Source organism: Miscanthus floridulus, chromosome 5 (genome assembly GCF_019320115.1).
Source record: "Miscanthus floridulus cultivar M001 chromosome 5, ASM1932011v1, whole genome shotgun sequence".
Classification (NCBI taxonomy): Eukaryota; Viridiplantae; Streptophyta; class Magnoliopsida; order Poales; family Poaceae; genus Miscanthus; species Miscanthus floridulus.
In genome coordinates this window covers 90,280,919-90,295,575 of record NC_089584.1, presented here as the reverse complement: position 1 = coordinate 90,295,575, position 14,657 = coordinate 90,280,919, and the positions used below count along the sequence as shown (strand labels likewise).

General features: G+C 49.9%; 1 protein-coding gene across 1 annotated transcript; it reads right to left on the bottom strand.

The window, feature by feature from the left end:
- Positions 1–11,574: 11,574 nt before the first annotated feature.
- LOC136452579 (protein trichome birefringence-like 19) lies at positions 11,575–13,292 on the bottom strand. Its single transcript, XM_066453187.1, has 2 exons — positions 12,582–13,292; positions 11,575–12,406 (listed from the first exon to the last, which is right to left on the bottom strand). The coding sequence occupies exons 1-2, from the start codon at positions 13,032–13,034 to the stop codon at positions 11,639–11,641; spliced, it is 1,221 nt and encodes a 406-aa protein (XP_066309284.1). The 5' UTR covers positions 13,035–13,292; the 3' UTR covers positions 11,575–11,638.
- Positions 13,293–14,657: the final 1,365 nt, after the last annotated feature.

Genomic DNA, 14,657 nt, shown 5'->3' with positions numbered 1-14,657 from the left:
CCTAACGCACATTACTATAAATTTACTTGCTAGTGTTCGTACAAAACACCGACATGTCTCTTCATGGATAAGGGTGTGGAAGTCTCTAAGAGGGAGGATTCCTCTATTGTCTTTATGGGTCGCCTCAAGAACAAGCTTTACCTAGTTGATTTTAGCAAAAATAAAGCTAAGCTTGAAACCTATTTAGTGGCAAAATCTAGCATGGATTGGCTATGGCATCGCTGACTAGCTCATGTTGGGATGAGGAACTTGGCCAAACTCCTAAAAGACAACCACATCCTTAGACTAACCAATATTCAATTTGAGAAAGATAGGATTTGTAGTGCTTGCCAAGCTAGAAAGCAAGTAGGTGTACCTCACCCACCAAAGAGCATCATGACCACCACACAACCATTGGAGTTGATTCACATGGATCTCTTTGGACCGGTTGCCTACTTAAGCATCGGGGGTAACAAATATGGTCTAGTTATTGTTGATGATTATTCCCTTTTCACTTGGGTGTTCTTTGTTTATGATAAGTTCTAGGTGCAAGAGAAAGTCAAAATATTTGTGAGAAGAGCACAAAGGGAGTTCGGTCTTCCTATCAAGAAGATAAGAAGTGACAATGGGATCAAATTCAAGAACACTCTAGTTGAAGAGTTTCTTGATGATAAGGGCATCAAGCATGAGTTTTCAACTCCTTACACCCCTCAACAAAATGGTGTAGTAGAGACGAAGAACCGTACACTTCTTGATATGGCAAGGATAATGCTAGATGAGTACAAGACGTCGAACCTCTTTTGAAGTGACGCTGTCAACACCGCTTGCCATGCCATCAACCGTCTCTACTTACACAAGAAACTCAAGAAGACTTCATATGAGCTTCTAACCAGTAACAAACCAAAGGTGTCATACTTTAGAGTGTTTGGGTGCAAGTGTTTTATACTTGACAAAAGACCCAAAACCTCTAAATTCGCACCTAAAGTTGATGAAGGCATTCTTCTTGGTTATGGATCAAATGAGCATGCCTATCGTGTCTTCAACAAAACCATGGGTAGAGTCAAAGTCACGGTAGATGTGACATTTGATAAATCTAATTTCTCTCAAGTGGAGCAAGTTGATTCAAATGTTGTAGGAAAGGAGGATCCACCATGTGAAGCAATCAAGCAAATGGCTATAGGCTACATTAGGCCACAAGAAGATCTAGCCACTGATGATGAGGATCCCTAGGATGTTGCTGCATAAATTTCTGCTGACGTACTCCATTGACAAGGGCAGCACTCACCTACTGAAAATCAGCAGGGCGGCAGTGCCGCCCCATCCACCTTAGCAGCAGTTCCTTCAACTCCTACTCTACCACTTCAAGGGCTCAACCTAGAGCCTATCTTTGAACAAGAAGAAGCTAAAACTCTAGAAGAAGAACAAGGAGGTGTTGAGCATCCAAGACTACGTCAAACTATACAATGGGATCACCCCATTGACAACATCCTTGGGAGCATTCGAAAGGGGGTAACAACTCATTCATATTTAGCGAATTTTTGTTAATATTACTCATTTGTTTCCTCTTTGGATCCTCTCAAGGTAGAACAAGTACTTGGAGATCTGGATTGGGTCATGGCCATGCAAGAAGAGCTCAACAACTTGGTGGAAAGGCCCAATACCAATGTCATTGGTACCAAGTGGGTCTTCCGCAACAAGCAAGATGAAAATGGCATGGTAACAAGGAACAAGGCAAAATTGGTGGTCTAAGGCTTCACTCAAGTAGAGGGCTTGGACTTTGAAGAAACATATGCACCGGTGGCAAGACTTGAAGCAATTCAAATGCTTCTAGCCTTTGCTGCCCATCATGACTTCAAGCTATACCAAATGGATGTCAAGAGTGCATTCCTCAATGGCCCAATACAAGAGTTGGTGTATGTGGAGTAGCCACCATGGTTTGAAGATCCCAAGTTCCCCAACCATGTCTATAAACTCCAAAAGGTGCTCTATGGGCTTAAGCAAGCACCAAGAGCATGGTATGAATGCCTTAAGGAATTCTTGCTCAAACAAGGCTTTGAAATAGGCAAAGCTGATCCTACACTCTTTACTCACAAAGTTGGAAATGATATATTTGTGTGCCAAATATATGTCGATGACATAATATTTGATAGTACTAACCATATGTATTATGATGAGTTTAGTAGGATCATGACTAAGAGATTTGAGATGTCCATGATGGGTGAGCTAAAGTTCTTCCTTGGATTTCAAATCAAGCAAATGAAGGAAGGGACATTCATTAGCCAAACCAAGTACACTCATGATGTGCTTAAAAAGTTTGACATGGTGAATGCCAAGCCTATCAAAACTCCCATGCCAACCAATGGACATCTTGATCTAAATGAAGAAGGGAAAGCCGTGAACATCAAGGTATATCACTCCATGATCGGCTCTCTACTTTACTTATGTGCATCTAGGCAGGACATAATGCTTAGTGTGTGCATGTGTGCTAGATTTCAAGCCAACCCGAAAGAGTGTCATTTAGTGGCTGTTAAAAGAATCTTGAGATATTTAGTACACACTCCTAACCTTGGCTTGTGGTATTCCAAGGGCTCCAAATTCAATCTACTTGGCTATTCGGATTCTGATTATGCTGGTTGCAAGGTAGATAGAAAAAGCACTTCGGAGACATGTCAATTCCTTGGACGGTCCCTAGTGTCTTGGAGTTCAAAGAAGTAAAATTGTGTAGCCCTTTCCACCACCGAGGCCGAGTATGTTGCAGCCGGTGCATGTTGTGCACAACTACTTTGGATGAGGCAAACCCTTTGTGATTTCGGATGTCAATTCACCAAAATCCCACTCTTGTGTGACAATAAAAGTGCCATAAAGCTTGCAAACAATCCCATAAGCCACTCAAGAACCAAACATATAGACATCCGACATCACTTCTTGAGAGACCACGAAATCAAAGGAGATATCAAAATTCGTCATGTGAGCACCAAAAAACAACTAGTCAATATTTTCACTGAGCCTCTCGATGAGTCAAGGTTTTGTGCTTTGCGTAGTGAGCTAAATATACTTGATTCTCGTAATGTGGTTTGAAATATGGCACACCTCTGTTTGACAACCTAGCGACATAGGAAAATGATGTAAAAGGATACTATATTGTGTTTCAAAACCATTTCAAAAGGCCAACTATGTGTCATGACCATTGTCTGTATTGTTGATTGCTTACTGGTCATGATATTTAGAGAATATATATCCATATCTGAGGTGAAGAAGGTCATAGGGTTTTAGCGTAATCCTTGCAAAATTGGCAGGGCGGCAGTGCCGCTCTTAATGGCCGGCAGTGTCGCTCTCTAAAAACTGGGCCGTTTTCTACCAATTTTGGCTGGGTTGCGGGGCCCATTTTCTTCTATCTATTTCTTTCTCTGGCCCCCGACTCAACTCTTCCCTTCTCTCCCAGCCGACGCCGATGCCCGTGCTCCTCTCTTCTTCTCTCTCAAGCACATGATGCCGCCGTTCCTTGCGGCCTGCCACCCCGGCAGTGCCGCCTCTATGGCCGACCGAGTCTCTTCATCGTTCGTCCTTGTAGGAAGCTCCTAGTCGAGCCCCTTCTCCTCTTCTCCCTCCACTCTAATGTTTTGGAAGCAAGGTGAAACCCTAACCCCATTCGATCTATGCAATGTGAAGCTTTTAGTCATGGATTCCTGTTTCTAGGGGGAGTATGAAGGGTTTAGAAAGGTTTTTGATGGTGGAATCGGATTGATTTTGAATTTCACCGGTTGGATGATTTTGGGGAGAGCGGCAATGCCACCCATGGGACCATTAATGGCACCTCTAGCAGATTCTAACTGCTATACTCAATCTCATAAAATCAATGAAGTTCAGAATGGATTGGATTCATTTATCAAAATTGTTTCTAAAGTTTTTCATATTCAATCTTTCAAATCTATGGTTAGGGTTTCATATATTTTTTGTTTAGACTGTGATTATGAAATTGTGATGATGGCTAGACACTGTTGGAAGTAGGATTTAGCCAGAATGAGAAAGGTGAAAATGAACTAGTGAAGCAACTGAGGGCGGCAGTGTCGCCCTACCATGCTGATTCCAAATCCAGCAAAGCTTCCTATGTCATTTTCAAAATTCTTTTTCTTGTTAAAACCTGCTTATAGCTGTCTCTAACTCATCATCTTTTACAGTTTCTTATCAAGTCTCATTTAATTGCATAGATGGACCAAGGAAAAAGAAAGGTGATGACAACTAAGCAAAAGGTCAAGAGAGGCAGGGGACAGGCAACCTATATTCCCAGTGACAGAAATCTTGATGAAGACCTTGCTGAAGAAGAAAGAATTTAGAGGATTGGAATGACCATTCGTGTGTGGCCTGATTCTCCTCAGCACATTTCAGAGTTTGATAGCAGCTACATGAGAGATAACACTTATGTGTTCAACCTCAATCCTCCCCAAAACAGTGACAATCATAAGATCATTGATTATTCTATGAGTTGGAAGAAGACTGGTGAAGCTAGAGAGATTGATCCTTACTCCTCTGACAGATCCAATGGCATTAATTATAGATTTTGGAATGCTTTCCAATCTGATTTTTATGCCATAGCCATCCTATCCAAGTCAAAGGGCAAGATTAGCAAGATGCAGTATATTGATTTTGGTGACTTGGAGAGCAGAGATGATCATCAGTTTGCTACAGCCATCAAGACTTGTGACCGCTTTGAGATGACAGACATCATGAGTTTTAGGTATGATTGGAACAGGGAGATTCTTATACAGTTTCATGCCACTTACTATTGGAACAGGGAAGTGGATGAGCTTCATTGGATGACTAATGGGCGACATTATCGCATTGATTTTGTCGCCTTCTGTTGTATTCTTGGTTTTGGACACATCCATAGGGGATATGAGAGGATTCATAATGAGCGTCGCCTTGAGCCAATGGAAGTAAGCTTCATGTGGGAGGATCAAAATCTTGCAGTTCCTGATTGGTCAAGGATCAAGCTCAAGAGCTTCTATTACATCATGAATAATCTTTTTAGGATCACTCTTAACCCCAAAGATAATGCAACAGATTTAAATGGCTATATCACTAATGTGTTGTCTAGGTTTCCCAGCTGTGAAAAGTTTAATATTCCAAGATTTATTTGGGTTGAGCTAGCATATGCCTTGGATGATGGGAGGAGATCTTTGCCCTATGCTCCTTACCTCATGTTTATAATTGAGAGAGTGACTGGCATGTGGTTCCCTAAGGATTGTGAGCACACTGTTTACAAGATCAAAAAGACCCATGGTGGCTTAGGGGGACTTGGCTCAGCTACTCAACACACTGGATCTGGAGGACTTGGAGATAGTGGGGCAGCAGGCCTTTACTCTTCTGGAGCTGTACATAGAGATATTCCTAAGCCGTCCAGGGCTAGAGAACAAAAGAAGAAGTCAAAGTGGGGGAAGATGAGTGCATGGATGAAGGCAATCTTTGCTCATTGTGCATATGCTTCATAGACTGTTTATGAGGATAGAATGGAGAACAGGATAGCTATGAGGCATGCTAGGGAGATGGCAGGGCTGCCATCACTTCCACCAGTGCAGTCACCACCTCAGTTTCCTAATTTGCCTCGCCTTTCTTCTTCTGATGAGGAGCAGAATCAGCCACATGAGCATCATGATGAATAGCCACATGATCAGCAGTATGGGCACTCATATGAGCCATTCAGTCAGTACTACGGGTATCCATAGGGGTAGTATTTTGAGGAGCCCTCAAGGCAGCAGGACCTTGGTGCAGAGATTCACCCTACAGAGGCCGATCCACAGGTTTAGGCAACTTTGTTTCGCACATATTCCAGGAGACTGCGTCCTTCGATGGATCAGCCATGGCCTTCTTCTTCAGCTGGGGCAGCACCTCCACTACGATCAACACGCTTCACTTCACACACTCACGTCGCCGGACGTGCCCGCGTTGACTCCGACAGTGACGAGTGACTTTTCTTTTTTTTCTTCTCTTTTTGGTACTTAATGCCAAAGGGGGAGAAAATTAGAGGGGTCAACAGATTTTCGATGCCATGTGTTATCTGCTACTACGCCTTATGTTCAGATCCGATGAGAGTAGTTGTTAGGTTGTGAGTTTGAGAGTCGCTCAAAACTCTATTTTATGGAATATGCTACTTTGTGACTTTATTTGCTTCGGATATGGATATATATTCATGGTTACTGTTTTAGCTTGTTATATTCTGAGTTTAGATTGTTTTATATTCATATGATCTGCTGTAGGAATCTGATTGCTACCTGACCGATATAGGCAGGACGGCAGTGCCACCCTCTGTGGCCGGCAGTGCCGCCCTATGCTATATCAGCCAGAGTCTTGTGTGCTTGAACTGATATGACCTGTCATATGCATCACTTTTATTTCTGTGACACTTTGTTCAGCACCCCACAACAGGCATGGATGTAGGGAGAGGTTCCCATCACACCTAAAATGTGAATTGTGGCCTTTTATGGTAAATTGAGAATTCAAATCTCTATTCACATATTTAGGGGGAGACTCCTACACCTATGGTTTGAAAATCTCAGTTTAGATTTCATATTATTTGTAAACTCTAATTGGGTTGTCATCAATTACCAAAAGGGGGGAGATTGTAAGTGCAATCAAGCTCTATTGTGGGTTTTGGCATTGATGACCACCAAATTAGAGGACTAATGAGATTTATCGAGATGAGAGAATCGAAAAATAAGGATGATGTACAGGTTGCAGGTGTCCTAATTACAAAAGGTGGCCAGACCTAGCTCAAAGGAAGTTTAAATTCTTTTATATTTTGAAATTGAGTTTAGGGAAAGCCGTACTATTAAGAGGAATTTTAGGATAGTTGGTTAACTGTTGAACCAGATGCTCAAATTCACAGATTTACATCCTCCCGCCTAGTCAAAACAGCCAGCCAAATTTCATATCATTTTACCTGTTTTGGCTAGGGCGACAGTGCCGCCCTATTAAGAGCGATAGTGCCGCCCTTAACTGACCGTTGGGCTCGAGGGGTATTTATACCCTTCAGGCCCGGCCCACAACAGTCATCTTCTTCACTCAGTTATTCTGCTCGAAACAAGACAGAATCAAAGCTCACTTCTCTCCTCCATTGTTGCTCCACCATCCCTCAAGCAAATCCTTGATTCCAACCATCAAAACTTGAGAGAAAAGGCAGCAAAACTCGATTGGAGAGCAGATCCACTGATTCCCAAAGTCTAAGAGCATTTGGTTCACGTTTGGCTGGCGGTTCTCGGGTTTGTTACTCTTGGAGCTTGCTCCTAGCTGGCTAGGCGTCGCCCTTGCGCTTGCTAACTCGTGTGGCAGCCTTGGGAGGTTTGTAACCTCATTCAAAAGCTAAGAAATCACCTCTCACCTCAATAGTTTACTCTCTTGATTTGAGAACGAGGGTAAGACAAGCCTTTGTGGCAAGCCCAAGCCTTTTGTGGCTTCCTCAACAACATGGACCTAGACAAACCTTTGTGGTGAGCTGAACCACGGGATAAATCTTGTGTCTTGCGTGTTTTATCTTGTTTACTTGTTGTTTTATATCATTGCTAGCTGTTGTTAGGGTTTAGTTGCTTGATCCATTCTTGTGTGTAGTTTCTGTGGTATTCAGTCTTCGAACTGGATCTTGTCTTTCTATTGCAGGAGTAAGCAGATAGTGGGGTCAGGTAAATCTCAACTGTATTAGATTTATATTCGTAGATCGGCAGTGCCGCCCTGAAAGGCCGGCAGTGCTGCCCTCTGTTCTAACAGAGTTTTGAGTTGAATTTTTACAGGTCTATTCACCCCCCCCTCTAGGCCTTCTTTAACTTCCTGTAGATCCTACAGGCGCTCAAGGTCGACAAACTTGATGCTTTCGACGGCGCCAGGGCACGAACGGAGAAGCGGAGGTCACGCCGACGGCGACCCGCGTGGTGGAAACCCTAGGCGTGGGGGGCGCAGGGGACGGAGTGAGGGAGGGTCCGAGGGAGGAGAACGAGGCTGTTCGGAATGTGTGAGGGACTGACGGGCGCAACGGAGTGACGGCCTTCACATGGTTGGCTTAACAGCCGTTCAGCTGAACTTCGGCCGCCGAATGGCTGGGCTGATCAGCCCAGCCAGCCGATTTTGTCTAGCCGAACAAGGCCCAAGCCATCTCCCCGCCCTTTTCATCTCCCACGTACCCACTATCTCGAAAGAGAAATAAAAAGCTCGTAGAATCCAAATTGGCTCATCGCCCAGAATCTAGACAGGAGAAACGTTAATGAGCTAATTTTAGAGTGGTAAAAAAAACTAGACATGAGAAGAGAGAAACATCGATAGCTGAGGTTACGTGCGTGCGCTATTATTGTTTTAGAGTGCGCGCGCGTCACGAACCCTTCGAGCGCACGCGCGCCGACCAATAGTCCCGATGCAATCCTGCAATGAACCGAGGATTGGGATCGGCATCGGCGGTCACGTTACGTTAGTAGTTGTAACGAACTTCCGTTCTTCTGCAACGGAAACGGTGCTCCACCACTGACAGACACTACGATGGGCACTGACAATACGATGGATCGACGCTGACCGCGGATGGCAATGGCGTCTCGTACTCGCGCTTCATCAAGACTGGCGTGCCTTGCGTCAGTCGCCCGCCGTGCCAAGGCAGATCATTAACAGAGCGGCGTTTAGTGATTAGAGTTGGCGCCGACCTCCGGCGCTGAGTAAAATCCCGGCCGAAAGCGTCGGTGTGCAGCAAAACCGCAGTACCGCACATTGAGCGGAGGCGAGCACTCGGGGGGTCCCCGCAGTCCGCACCGTACCTGCCCCGCAAAGTTATCATCGATGATGCATCCACCAAGTAGCACGTACGGCTGGTTCGCATCAAGTTCAGAGTTGCTCATGGGTATTACGGATCGCAACGTGACGGCAACATCATTGTGTACAGTGGACTGGACCATCGCCTTCTGTATGCTCTCACATGTTACTGCTGCAGGAGTACATCTTCAGGATAAAATCTTTGCCTTGCGCGTTGCAATCTTTACGCTCCCCATTTCTATCATGCGTCTTGTAAATAAACAGGGAAAAAAAAGTCTGTCCCTAACTTTACGCGCTGTGGGCGTGTGTATGTTTGAAATCGAGAACATGCTGTAAACTTGTACAGTACTACCCTGCAAGGAATTGAGGCAGGAGTACGTACGATGCTCGATCCAGTTTGATTTTGGAGAGGAGCCACAGAGATTGGAGCTGGACATGCGCCCCGAGGCGTGGCCCGTGAGAGAGACCCGATCCAGGCACAGCGGTCCTCGGGATGTGTGCGCGGGGCACACCGAATTTTTTACTTTTTAGTCCTTTTTTCGAAAGTTTCTCACAAATAGACCCTGACGGAAAGAATTCAAAAAATGGACCCTAGCTCGGCGCCACCGATGCTGGCGCTGAGCCCATAGGCTAGGGCAAACTTACATGGAAGGAAGCTCGGCGCCGTATATGCTGGCGCCGAGCTCGGCGCCGTTGACGCTGGCGCTGAGCATGCCAAAATGGATATATAAAATTTTCTGAATTCAACGGCGCCGAGCTCAGCGCCAGCATCTACGGCGCCGAGCTTGGCGCCAGAGTGACTGGCGCCGAGCTTCCTTCCATGTAAGTTTGCCCCAGCCCAGGGGCTCGGCGCCAGGGACGCTGGCGCCGAGCTAAGGTCCATTTTCTGAATTCTTTCTGCCAGGGGTCTATTTGTGAGAAACTTTCGAAAAAGGGCTAAAAAGTAAAAAATTCGGGGCTCCCGAGCGATTGTCATAGCGCGTGTTTAGTTGGATCCTAAAATCCCAAAAAATGCTACAGTACCTATCACATCGAATGTTTGCGGCCCGTGCATGGAGCATTAAATGTAGATGAAAAAAAAACTAATTGCACAGTTTGGTGGGAAATTACGAGATAAACGTTTTAAGCCTAATTAGTCCATGTTTGAACACTAATTACCAAATAAAAACGAAAGTGCTACAGTAACCCCAAATTCTCACTTTCCGGAACTAAACACAGCCATAATAACCGCCCGCCAGCGCCAGGCCTGGTTCTAGAACGCCGCAGTACACCACCAGAGGCCAGCAGGCAGCAGCCCAGCAGCGCTGGCCTGGCCTGTGTGGGCAGTGGACGACGTCGTCCCCCATCACTTGGTACACGCACACCGGCACACCAACCCCTGCACACTCTCCCCCGCGCTGTCGGTCGCTCAGAGTCACGCGGCTCCCATTCAGGCATGCACTCTCGTCATCCATCACCAGCGGACCTCCATGGTCGCCGCTCGGCGGCCAGCCCCCGCTCCCCGACAACGACAAGCGCGTGCCGGCTCCTCTTTCCGGTCTTGCGGTGCGCACACCACTTCTTCTTGCCCCGGGCCCGGCGCCATCCGTGCGATCCACCGTCCATCGGCGGTCCGCCGGAGGCCGGACGGACGCGATGCGATGCGGACGGCGGACGCCGTGCAGCACCACCACACGTCCACACCCAGCGGCCCAGTGAAGTTAGACTGTCTCCAACAGACTACCCAAACCACGACCCATCCACATTTTAGGTAGCGCACAGTGCTTTTACGTAGAAAAATCATCCTCCAACGGACTACCCAAACACGGCAGCCATTTTGCCTCCGACGAAACACAGGACGCAAATTTGCGTCCTCTCTCGTTCCTTTGCGTCTCCTCCGGCGGGTCCCACCACCACGAGCTCGGGGACGACTGGAGCAGGGGCGGAGCTCGGGGACGACCGTCGCCAGGGCCGAGCTCGCCCGCGCCGGGACGGAGCGCGCCGGGGCGGAGCTCGCCCGCGCCGGGGCCAAGCTCGCCCGCGCCGGGGCCGAGCTCGCCGGGGCGGAGCGCGCCGGGGCCGAGCTCGCCGGGGCGGAGCTCGCCCGCGCCGGGGCGGAGCGCGCCGGGGCCGAGCTCGCCCGCGCTTGCGTCTCCTCCGGCGGGTCCCACCACCACGAGCTCGGGGACGACCGGAGCCGGGGCGGAGCTCGGGGACGACCGTCGCCGGGGCGGAGCTCGCCCGCGGCGGGGCCGAGCTCGCCAGGGCGGAGCTCGCCCGCGCCGGGACGGAGCGCGCCGGGGCCAAGCTCGCCCGCGCCGGGGCGGAGCGCGCCGGGGCCGAGCTCGCCGGGTGGAGGTTTGCGTCCTTGGTTGCGTCCTCGGTTGGAAAACGGGAGTTTTGTCTGCCTATCCATTCTACTGTGCGTGACCCAATCTACCGAATAGGTCTCACGTTTAGGTCTTCGTCGTTGGAGAGAGTCTTAGGCGGCGGCGCTTTTACCCCTGACTCTCGTACGCGCCCCAGATTGGGAACTGCAACGATGGCAGTGACAGGAACATGATACGGGATGTGTCGATTCGAAGATCGGGAGATGGCCGTGACCTTTTCGACAGCTTGCGTGCGCCGCCAGCCATGTACAGAATCAAAGGCACCACCGCTCGCTGCGGTCCTTTTTTGATTGTTTGCTTGCTCCTTTTCACGGCGCCGACCGACCAGGAAAAAAGTTCACGCGGATCGGTGGGGACGGATGATCTCGGCCTCCGGGAGGAACGAATCCTTGCTTCTCAAAATTGTACCCTTTTCTTTCTTAAAAAAAGAAGAACGAAACAAAACGAATCTGTGCACGGTTACCGGCGACGGATTTGTTGAGATGAGATTATCCTTGCTAGTGCTCCTACTAGGCAAGGAGCATCTGGAAGAGCATGTCGTTCCAGATGTCGATGGGTCCCGGGAGGCACCAGTGGATGCAGTCGTTGTAGAGCTGCACCTTCTCGTTGGGCCAGTGCCCGTACCGGCTGGGGTGCCCGTCGGGCCGCATCAGCATCGCCGCCGTGGCGTCCATGAGCATCAGCCGCCGCCCCTTCTCGCTGGCGGCCTTCTCCGCCGCGCGGAACTCCTCCATCTGCGCGGTGTAGAAGTGCAGGTCGCGGCCCTCCATGGTGGTCTGGTTCGCCCGCAGCGGCTGCGTGCGCCTGCAGTCGCCGCCGTGGTCCCACGTGCCGTTCTCGAAGTGCGACATCGGGGACAGCATGCGCACGATGACCCGCCCGCGGAGGTGCTCCAGCTCGTTGATGGCGCGCAGCGCCACGCGCCACGCGCGGCGTTGCGAGTAGTAGAGCGTCAGGTCGGGGACGCCGTACTGCCGGCTGCAGAAGCTGCACCCGATGAGGCGCCGCTTCTCGTAGAAGAGGGACGGGCGGGAGAACCAGTTGGCCGCCGACACCAGCACGTAGTCGAAGCGGGAGATCTGGGACACCCACTTGTCGTCGGCCTCGTCCAGGTAGAGGCTCCAGTGGCCCGTGTGCGCGGGGCCGTCGTGGTCGGGCTCCCGGGCGCGCACCAGGAACGGCGACCAGAACATGCTGATGGTGAAGTTGTACGCCCGGTAATGGTACACCTTGTTCTGGTCCGACGGGTTCGCCGACAGGTCCTTGGGATACGCCACCTTCAGGCAGCAGCCATGTATGTTATGTACACAGTGGTCAGCCGCTGTTGCTCTTGCGAATTGTGGAAGTGGAAGTGGAAGTGGAAGCTTCAGCTGCGCGAAGTCTCATGCAACTCGGCAGCAGAGCAGGCAGCAGGCTCTTGTGAACTGTCATCATCATCAGTTCATCACTCACCTGGGAGAGGAGGCAGAGCAGCGACTGCATGTGGTTCCGCGCCAGCGAGTCTCCGACGAACGCCAGCGACTTCCCGCGGACGAACTGCAGGAACTGCAGCGGGTCGAAGCGCGGCAGCTCGCACCCCGACGGCCGCCACCGCCACTTGAGGAACCCCAGGTCGGGGCGGCCGTACTTGAGGCAGTTCTGGTGCTCCTGGATCATGTGGCACGTCTTGTGGTTGTAGTAGGGCGCCTCCGCGTCCGGCACCCACTCCCCGCGGAAGATGTCGCAGTACTTCATGACGCTGACCACGGGCGTGGAGGAGGCCAGCTTCGCGGCGCGCGGCGCCACGCCGACGCCCACCAGCCCGAAGTACTGCGCGTTGGTGAGCACGATGAGGATGGCCAGCGCCGAGAAGTAGACCGGCACCGGCCCGAACAGGAACCGCACCAACCAGTGGAGCTTCTTCATCCTCCTACGCCGCCTCGAGCTGTATTATATGCACCAGACCCCTCCGATTCAATTCCCCACCTATCTGCTGGCTACCAAGCAATCTCTCATCCGGTTAGCAGCAATTCATGGCCAAGACGAGTGAGCATCGGCGCGCCGGCTAGCAAGACGGCGACGGCCTCCGCTCCGCCGCTGGTGGCCGGGCTCACCGCGCTCGCTCGCTCGCTAGCTGTTGGTGACTGATATCAGCAAGCCGGTGGCCGCGTGAAGGCAGAGAGTAGGTGCGCGGCCGGTTTCAATAATACTGCCAAGTCTGTCCCTGTCAATATTAATCGCGTACGTAAGCCCCCATCATCGTTAAGAAAATGCACCCCGCATGACCTCTGTTGGGGTCATTGCCCTGCTGCTGCTCCTTGCCGAGCTGTAAATCGAGCTGTCTTTGACGAGTGACCGGCCGGGTCGTGCGTGCCCACCGCAGATCTGAAACAGATTATCCTACAGTATTATAAGCGTTTTGTTGTAGCCATGTACTACGATATTATTTACTGCTGCAAGAGGAATCGACGAACGGGCTACGGGAACCACAGGGTCAAGATAAACAAATGCGACAAACAAACAGCGGTGGATGCGCGCGCCCATCGATAAGAACATCGGTTAGTTTTGTGTTACGGGAGTGCTCGCCATGCTCGGTTTCAGAGGTGGGATGTTTGTCCGGTTGGTGTTTGAGGAAATTGACGGTGGTGGACTGGTGGTGGCGAAGACCGAAGGTGCCTCCGGTCGGCTTGGGCAGGGCTCTACCAACCATTAGCAGAATGTGAGATCGGCAACTGGCAAGGCAAGGAACCGGTGCCTGGCTGGGCGCCCTGACATCAGATCAGGGGTCTGTATCGAGGGACTAAAGTTTAGAAAGTGTTGCATAGGCGTGTTGCATAAGGTATTCGGATAGTAATAAAAAATAAATTATAAAATCCGTCGACAATTCGCGAGGCGAATTTATTAAGCCTAATTTATCCGTCATTAGCATATATTTACTGTAGCAACACGTTATCAATTCAAGCACTAATTAGGCTTAAAAATTCGTCTCGCAAAACAGTCCCAATCCATACATTTATCCGTCTATATTTAATACTCTATACATGTATCAAATATCTGATGGTATCACGACTAACGTTTAGAATGCGGAACCAAATGCCCGAGAGCATCACGGAAGGCGCGTCGCCTGATTGGCCTTGGCCCCATCCGGCCGGCCGGCGATCTCACAACTTGTTCGTTTGCTCGTATATAATCGTGGATTATAAATTGGGATGGTATTTTTCTTTCACGCAAAACCAGCCAACAGTAACGATCGTTTAGGACGAAACGAACAGACTGTGACAGTTCGGCACGAGGCGGACGTTACCCCCGAGGTTAGCACGGTCTGTGCCACCATATGGAGCACAATCACAAGTCACCGAGCTGTAGTTTGAAATGGGCTGCAGGCCTGCAGCCAGGACCAGATCTACATACACGGCAAGAACTGCGTGAATTGGGCGCAACCTTCCGCCCGGAAGAGTGACGCCACACTAAAGGAGCGCAGCGTGCGTGGCGTCGTGAGAGGAGAAAGCAGGGTATGATGGGGCTCTTCTCCTTCCGTGGCCGTTTGCC